Here is a 9677-nt window from a genome sequence, read left to right on the forward strand (position 1 = left end):
TACGTTAATTCAGGGGCCTAACTGAAGAAAGTGCGGACTACTGGTCAGAGCATCTAGGCTGGCAGAAACCGTCAGCCTAAGGTGGCCGAACAAATGTGGAGCGGGCTAAAACCGGACCCCCCAGCGTCTCTGCACATCTCTTTCCTGGACCCTTAAAGGTCATTAGAATCTATAACACTTCCAATGCTGGTGCTCAGGTGGACGAGCAGGGAGGCAGGAGGCCTGGGGACAATCAACGTCACAGGACGAGCAGTGAGGCAGGAGGCCTGGGGACAACCAATCTCACCTGGAGGCTGCTGGGGAGAAGTTCTGCCCGTACCCCTGAGTATGAGGACTCAGCATGAAGCAGTTACAGAAGAGGGGTCTGCACCCACACCGCCCCAAGAATGAGCAATGAGACAAAAGGCAGAGGAGGGGTTTGTCACCGGCAAAGCCCTTGAAAAATTCCTGGGATATAAAAATAGAATCTGGGCAATAAAATAAAGTCTAACCGTTTTTTCCTTTGTGCTTTGTCTAATTTCAGGTGCTCCTAGGGTTCCGCATGCAGAGGTCCCACACCTGGCACTTCAGACCCGATTTCCTAATGCAGAATGGCTGGGTCGACAATTCAGCTCCCGGGGCCCCATGCAGACTCCGCGACATAGAGCCTGAGCTGCAGCCAACCCGGCCCTCGAGAGCTCCGCCCCTCCCTCCCGGCTGATGCTGCTGGGATCCCTACACAGCAGCCCAGCCCACAGCCTGCGCGGGAGCCCACGCTCTCACCTTGCATTCTCTGATCAGAATATAAAGTTTCCTTTGCTTGAACCAAACTCAGTCTCAGTCTGTTGACTCCAATGACACTGGGCAGGGGGACCCTTGTTGGGGCCCACTCTGGAGGATCAGTAACAGAAATTGAGAACATTGTAACTTCAGTGAACAGATGTGTGAGCCAAACTGTAAGGAATGCAGAGCAGTGTATAAGGCTCGGGTAAAATAAGATGTTTCGAACAATTCCATTTGTTATTTCCATCACTTTATTATAAGCAAGGTCAGTGGAGGGTTATTGTCTTATTTGTCAGGTCAAGTTTAGAGAAATTAAATGATTGTTTTCCAAGAATGTACATCTAATGATCTTGGCTGAAGCTTCAATCTTCTTTTGAATGCTTTTCCATTGAAAATGATACCATTCTTTTAGCTCCCCCATTTCTGAGAAACATAAAATCTTTTAATTTATTGTTACCAAAGGGGAAAGGGGCGGGGAGGGGTAATTTAAGATTTTGGGATTAACACATACACAATGCTATGTATAAAATGGATAATCAACAAGGGCCTACTGTATAGCACAGGAAACTACACTCAATATTTTGTAATAACCTATAAAGGGAAAGAACCAAGGCCAGATAAAATGTAATTTAAGGGAGGCCAATGGTGACCACTTCTGACCCTCAATCATCTAAAGCTTGGACTCTGCCTACTGCCCAAGGCCCTTCATGAACATACATGCACGTACCCGTAGCTTAAAACTTCCCCAGTTTTGGGGTTCTTGGAGACACGGATTTGAAAAGACCCCTGGTGTTCCCCTTACTTGCAGGGGACCCTTCCTACTGCTGGAACATGCCTGTCACACCCAGAGGATGGTACACCGTATGATCGGGAAGAGTTTGGAAAAGGCACCTCAACTCCTCATCTCCAGGTGCTCAGGTTCCCCCCACCAGCCTTGTTCTGAACAATCTCCCCACTTAACGAAGTCAGCACCTTCAACATCCAGTTTCACACAGTTTGGAATTTGTCCAGAGGATGAAGCGGAAGGGGGAGGACCATGAGAGACAAGCCCTAGGTGTTTGGGCAGGAAAATGCCACTTTAATTTCCATTTAGTAAGAGGAATTAACCAAAGGTTCACCTTGCCCCGGAACCAGAATAGGGCTTGAAGCAATCCTGCTGTTTTGTTGCTGTATCTCAAAGAAACAAGTTGAAAAATGGAGGTCAGGAGCACTGTAATTCACAAACCTGCAGGGTTTAAAATGATACCTATCATCGAAAAATGTCTTCAGGTAAGTCATGGTATAGGATTTTAACGAAAGGCAGAATTGCAGGAAAGGAATTTCAAGAGGTAGATTGAACTAGCCATTAAAGCACATGAAGAAGCGGCTGAACTTCACCAATAACGCAGTTGGCCAAAAAGGGCTGGCAATTCAAATCAACACTACAAAGAGGTATCAATTCAAGAAACATAAAATCTTTTAATTTATTGTTACCAAAGGGGAAAGGGGCGGGGAGGGGTAATTTAAGATTTTGGGATTAACACATACACAATGCTATGTATAAAATGGATAATCAACAAGGGCCTACTGTATAGCACAGGAAACTACACTCAATATTTTGTAATAACCTATAAAGGGAAAGAACCAAGGCCAGATAAAATGTAATTTAAGGGAGGCCAATGGTGACCACTTCTGACCCTCAATCATCTAAAGCTTGGACTCTGCCTACTGCCCAAGGCCCTTCATGAACATACATGCACGTACCCGTAGCTTAAAACTTCCCCAGTTTTGGGGTTCTTGGAGACACGGATTTGAAAAGACCCCTGGTGTTCCCCTTACTTGCAGGGGACCCTTCCTACTGCTGAAACATGCCTGTCACACCCAGAGGATGGTACACCGTATGATCGGGAAGAGTTTGGAAAAGGCACCTCATCTCCTCATCTCCAGGTGCTCGGGTTCCCCCCACCAGCCTTGTTCTGAACAATCTCCCCACTTAACGAAGTCAGCACCTTCAACATCCAGTTTCACACAGTTTGGAATTTGTCCAGAGGATGAAGCGGAAGGGGGAGGACCATGAGAGACAAGCCCTAGGTGTTTGGGCAGGAAAATGCCACTTTAATTTCCATTTAGTAAGAGGAATTAACCAAAGGTTCACCTTGCCCCGGAACCAGAATAGGGCTTGAAGCAATCCTGCTGTTTTGTTGCTGTATCTCAAAGAAACAAGTTGAAAAATGGAGGTCAGGAGCACTGTAATTCACAAACCTGCAGGGTTTAAAATGATACCTATCATCGAAAAATGTCTTCAGGTAAGACATGGTATAGGATTTTAACGAAAGGCAGAATTGCAGGAAAGGAATTTCAAGAGGTAGATTGAACTAGCCATTAAAGCACATGAAAAAGCGGCTGAACTTCACCAATAACGCAGTTGGCCAAAAAGGGCTGGCAATGCAAATCAACACTACAAAGAGGTATCAATTCGAATCAGTCAGAAGGGCTAGCCTCACAAAATGTAGAAACCAGAAATGCAGGACGAGGTTTGGAGAAAATGGAACCCTGCTACACTGATGGTGGGAATGTAAATTGCCAACGGCCAGCCTGCAGAAGTGTATTGTGTTTCCCACAAAATTTAAAAAACAGAGATACAGAGCATACGACACTTGCACTCATGGGCGTAAATCCTGTGAAAACCAAAAATCTACAGGACACAAGCATCCCAACGTTTATTGCTGCTCTGTTTACAAGAGCCTCGAACTGGATACAACATAAATGTCCTTGGGGAAGAAAAATGGATAAAGAAGAAGTGGTACTTACAGACAATGGAATATACCTCAGCCAGGTAATCAATGAAATATGGCCAGTTGGAGCAACTCGTGTGGACTTAGGTAAGATCATTCTAAGTGACACAAGTCAGACAGAAAAAGAGACTTATCATGAGATATCACTTATAGGTGGAATCTAAAAATGGCTACACATGATATAAATTACAAAACAGAAACAGAGTCACACATTTAGAAACCACACTTATGGCTGCCAAAGGTGAAAGGTGGGGTGGGGTGAGGCATAAACCATGAGGTTGAAATTAGCACAGATATGGTTCCAAACCAAATAGCTAATCAACAAGACCTACTCTATAGCTCAAAGAACTGGACTCACAACACTCTAGTCACTGGAAAAGAATATATACGCCTGGTAAGGATCTAAAAAAGAATTTATTGAGGTCTCTCATTAAGTGAATCAAGAAGATGTACAGCAACAAGAAACACAACACTGAAAACCAGCTGTACCCCATTATAAAAATAAATTACAAAAAAAATTTTAAAAAGACAGTGAGAGAGAGAAATTCCTACAGAATTCCTTCAGGGTCTCTGATGCAACCTGGATTGACTACATCTAGACCCACAGAGAGATGGGACTTAAGGATGGACACTGGTGGAGTGAGAAAATTGGTGAGGATGGGCCAGCAAATGCAGCACCTTTAGAATAATACTGCCTGGCCCCATTCCAAGGGTCCCAAATCTCCAGGTGCAGGGGAACCTTCCTAGAGCTAAAATATGCATGGGACACACAGAAGATGGTACACCGTCTGATCGGGAAGAGTTTGGAGAAGGCACCTCATCTCCTCATCTCCTGGTGCTCGGGTCCCAACTCCAGCCTCTTTTCTAACAATCTACTCACCAGGGGAAGTCAGCACCTTCAACATCCTGTTTCGCACAGTTTGGAATTTGTCTGGAGGATGAAGGGGAAGAGGGGGAACCATGAGAGACAAGCCCGAGGTGTCTGAACAGGGACATGCCACTCTAATTTCCAATCAGGAAGAGGAATTGACCAAAGGCTCAGCTTGCCACTGAAACCAGAATAGGGCTGGAAGCAATCCTGGAAAAATGCCTTGAGGTAAGTCATGAAAAAGGACAAGAAAACAAGGCAGAATTGCAGGAAGGGGTTTTCAAGTGGTAGATTGCACTCGCCATGAAAGCAAATGGAAAGGGATAGAACTTCTTCAATGATGCCACTGGCCAAAAAGGGCATATGCATTTTTCCTGAACATATTCAGGAAAAACACATATGCACCTTTTCAACAACCAAAGAGGCGTGCAGTGCAAATCAACACTACGAAGAGATATCACATCACTCCGAAGGCCATCCTCACAAAGTGTAAAAACCAGAAATGCAGCATAGGGCATGGAGAAAAGGGAGCCTTTTCACGGTGATTGTGGGATGGTAAATTGCCAATGGCACTGTAGAGAAGTGTATTGTGTTTCCAAAAAAATTTCAGAAACAAAGCTATAGAGCATACGGCACTTCCACTCATGGGCGTATATCTTGGGAAAAGCAACACTCGACAGGACACAGGCACCACAACGTTTAGTGCTGGTCTGTTTACAAGAGCCTCGACTTGGATACAACCGAAATCTCCTTGGAAGGAAAACATGGATAAAGAAGATGTGATACTTATGTACAATGGAATATAACTCAGCCATGAAATCAATGAAATAAGGCCAGTTGCAGCAACTCAGCTGTACTTAGGTACGATCATTCTCAGTGACATAAGTCAGACAGAAAAAGAGACTTATCATAAGATATCAGTTATAGGTGGAATATCAACATTGCTACACATGAACTAAATGACAAAAGAGACACAGAATCACACATTTAGAAAACACACTTATGATTGCTAGAGTGCAAATGTCAGTTGAAGTGAGACATAAACCAGGAGTTTGAAATGAGCATATACTGTTCCATAGACCAAATAGGGAATCAACAAGACTTATTCTAAAGCTCAAAGGACTGGACTTAGCACAATCTACACACTGAAAAAGATTATATACGACTGGTAAGAATCTGAAAAAGAATTTATCGATGTCTCTCTGTAAGTCAATCAAGTGGATGTACAGCAGCAAGAAACACAGCACTGAAAATCAGCTACACCCCCTTATAAAAATAAATTTTAAAAAAGACACTGAGTAAGAGATAAATTCCTACAGAATTTGTTCATGGGCTGGGATGCAAGCTGAATTGAGCATATCTAAACACACAGCTGGATGGGACCTAAGGCTGGACATTCGTGGGGCTGAGAGGCTTGGTGAGCATGAGTCAGCAAATGCAGCCCCTTTAGAGTAATACTGCCTGGCCCTGATTCCATGGGTCCCAAATCTCCAGGTGCAGGCCACCCTTCGTACAGCTAGAACATGCATGGGACACCCAGAGAATGGTACACCATCGGATCGGGAAGAGTTTGAGAAAACCACCTCATCTCCTCATATCCTAGTGGTCGGGTTCCCACCTCCAGCCTCTTTCCTGGCAATCGCCCCACTTGGGGAAGTCAGCACCTTCAACACCCTCTTTCGCACACTTTGGAATTTGTCCGGAGGATGAACTGGAATGGGGGGAACAATGAGAGACAACGCCTAGGTGTTTGGACAGGCATATGCCACTCTAATTTCCAATGAGGAAGAGGAATTGACCAAAGGCTCAGGTTGCCCTCGGAACCAGAATAGGGCTTGAAGCAATCCTGCTGTTTGGTGGCCAGTTCCCAAAGAAACAAGTTGAAAAATGGAGCTCAGGGGCACTGCAATTCACAATCCTGCAGCATTGTAAAAGATACCTAACGTGGAAAAATGCCTTGAGGTAAGTCACGAAAAAGGACTTGAAAGCAAGGCAGAATAGCAGGAACGGGATTTCAAGAGGTAGACTGGACTCGCAGTTAAAGCACATGAAAAGCGGCTGAACTACGCCAATGATCCATTTGGCCAAAAAGGGTGTATGCGTTTTTTCTGAATATATTCAGGAAAAATGCATACGCCCTTTTCCACCAACCAAACAGGAGGGCAATGAAAATCAACACTTCGTATCAGTCAGATTGGCCATCATCACAAAGTGTAAAAACCAGAAAAGCAGGACAGGGCGTGGAGAAAAGGGAGCCCTGTTTCGCTGACGCTAGGAACATAAATTTCCAACGGCAACTCTGGAGAAATGTATTGTGTTTCCTAAAAAATCTAAAAAACAGAGCTACAGAGCATATGGCACTTCCACTCATGGGCGTATGTCTTGGGAAAAACAAAATTCGACAGGACACAGCGAACCCAACTTTTAGTGCATCTCTGTTTACAAGAGCCTCGACTTCGATACAACCTAATTGTACTTGGAAGGAAAAACGGATAAAGAAGATGTGGTACTTATGTACAGTGGAATGTTAAACAGCCATAAAATCAATGAAATAAGGCCAGCTGCAGCAACTCGGGTGGACGTAGGGACGATCATTCTAAGTGACATAAGTCAGACAGAAAAAGAGACTTATCATAATATATCACTTAGAGGTAGAATCTAAAAATGGCTACACATGAACTAATTAAAGAAGAGAAATGGAGTCACACATTTAGGGCTTCCCTGGTGGCGCAGTGGTTAAGAATTCACCAGTCAACCAGGGGAAACAGGTTTGAGCCCTGGTCCAAAAAGGTCCCACATGCCACAGAGCCACTACGCCCGTGCACCACAAATACTGAGCCAGCATTCTCGAGCTCGCAAGCCACAACTACTGAGCCCACGTGCCACAACTACTGAAGCCCGCACACCAGCGCGTGTGTGTGGCAACAAGAGAAGCCACCCAATGAGTAGCCTGTGCACCGCAACCAAACCCAAGGCAGCCAATTAATTAATTTAAAAAAACCAAGTTGCCCTCTGACTTAGTGTCTGGTGAGGGCCAAATTTCTGGTTCATAATGTGGGTCTTCTGGTTCTGCAATTAAATGATGTAATGGGCATAAGATCTTTTGTGTGCTACATTTATTAGGTCACTAATCCCATGTTTGAGGTCTCTGGCCTCATGACCTAATCACCTCCCAAAAGCCCCACCTCCTAATACCATCAACAAGGGAGCTGGTTTTCAAAGTTTGAAAATTAGAGGCACAAAATGTTTATAGCATAACAGGGACCACACAGTTAATTTATTTTTCCTTTCATGTTAAAGGTTTTGCACATATCTATTTATTATATAATCTTGAAACCCTTGTTTTTTTTTAAGATTCTTTTCCCATATAGGCCAGTACAGAGCACTGACTAGAGTTCCCTGTGCTATACAGCAGGTCCATACCAATACTTATCTATTTTATATATAGTAGTGTGTATATGTCAGTCTCAATCTCCCAATTTATCCCTCCCCGACTTATCCCCTGGTCACCATAATTTTATTTTCTATATCCATGACTCTATTTCTGTTTTGTAAATAAGTTCTTTCCTACCGTTTTTTTTTTAGATTCCACATGTAAGCAATATCATATGATATCTGTCTTTCTGTGTCTGACTTGCTTCACTCAGTATAACAATCTCTAAGTCCATCCATGTTGCTGAGAAACCCTTAATTGTTAAGGATAACTCTCAATTTTTTCCAGTGTCATCAGCAATTCTTTCTGGCAGACATTTGATAACACTTTTTAAACAGGGATATTGAGACCAAGGCTCCTGACCTGCAAACAAACAAAACATCATTCATATAGTGAAAACTTTGCACGTCAAAGGATGAAAGCACTTGGTCTAAATCCCTTTGCACCCACTGCTGACAGAGGGCAGAGGAGTTTGACTCACTAATCTTCCTTACGTGCACTTCCTCCTAATGGGGTATTCCATCTAAAACTTCTAAGAAGCGGGAATGCATCATGGAACACACCAATCTCTACTACAGATTCTGAAGCAGCAAAAAAACAAAAACAAAAACATGATGAATCCTTCCAAACGGTTCTGTCCACATTGTTACAATAGTTTCCCTCGCACTGTGAACCCTTTTCAAACCCTATCACTTGAACCTACTTTCATTTTTTTCAACAAAAATAATGTTAATCTGCAGTCACAGGCTCCGGTAATATTACACTATCCCTTGTGCAAGTATGTAGGGATTCGAGGAGCTATGGGAGGCTATCATGAGAGGTTGCCTAGAGTAATTAGGACATTTCATTTAATGTTGGCTCTTCTCCCTAAGATGCCTGCTGTCCTCTTCTTTTTGTAGCTACTAGCACTGAAAAACTGACCAAGATAAGGCCCTTCTCTTTTACTGCCCATGAATGCAGCTGTGATTAACCCCACAGACCTTGGTGCTTCCAGAATCCCCTGAACCTACTGACCCTCCATGCATGGCATGACATAGATAAGGATGGTGACCTGTATATTTGCATAGAGCATGCTATAAAATTTTCGAGTCTTCCCTTCCTCATAATTCCAAAGAATAGATTTCTTTGGATTTCTGCTTAATGCTGCTGGAGTTGGTACATAAGTTGAGGGAGGTATCAGGGCACACCAAAAGAGAGGGTAACTGCACAGAAAATACAAGCAGGTACATTTCTGTGTAGCTTCAAGCAGCTTATTTGCTGTATCAACCATGGTGACATGTTGAGCCTTCCTCTTTCTACTAGTAGTACAACAAACATAAAAGATATTTAGGCTGCTTGTTTTATCCCCACCTCTCTCAATTGATCTGCATTCACATATAGGACAAGGAAGGGCCCTTTCTACCATCTTAACCAATACTTGAGAACTAGAAAATGTCCAGATTTTTCCAGGGATTATTTTCATATTCCCCAATCAGGCCTATGAAGGAATCTTACCTATTGTGTTTAATGAAGTCATATCTCTGACGGCATCCCATTATCAACAAAACTGGAAAGAGATCTGAAGGGTCTTAGATTTTACCATATTCGAAATTCCAATATTTTAGCCTGACAGGTTTTTGGATTTTAGAAAAAAATATTTTAAATGAGACAAAAAATCATTTTTATGACACAAAAAGACAGCAATAGTTTCATATTTTTATCTGTTCCACTTGCACACAAATGTCTCATGGGGTTATGTAAAGCAGTCCTGTTGGGTGCTGTGCATGGTGCAAGTATGGATTAAAGCTTAGGAATCTTAAGCTTCAGTCACCTGAAACTTTTAATTTAGGAGGCAAGAAAT

The 9677-nt window shown here is 43.2% G+C and overlaps 1 protein-coding gene across 1 annotated transcript in view; it reads right to left on the reverse strand.

Annotated features, from left to right (window-relative positions):
- Positions 1-1566, reverse strand: part of LOC112397430 (uncharacterized) — a 5817-nt gene extending 4251 nt beyond the window's left edge. Inside the window, exon 1 of the mRNA XM_024741623.1 lies at positions 763-1566. Within this exon, the coding sequence (XP_024597391.1) occupies positions 763-1009 (247 nt within the window). The 5' untranslated portion in view covers positions 1010-1566. The remainder of the gene's footprint in view (positions 1-762) is intronic.
- Between the last annotated feature and the right edge of the window lie 8111 nt (positions 1567-9677).

The sequence above is a fragment of the Neophocaena asiaeorientalis genome, unplaced genomic scaffold (assembly GCF_003031525.2).
Source record: "Neophocaena asiaeorientalis asiaeorientalis breed wild unplaced genomic scaffold, Neophocaena_asiaeorientalis_V1.1 scaffold821, whole genome shotgun sequence".
Lineage (NCBI taxonomy): Eukaryota > Metazoa > Chordata > Mammalia > Artiodactyla > Phocoenidae > Neophocaena > Neophocaena asiaeorientalis.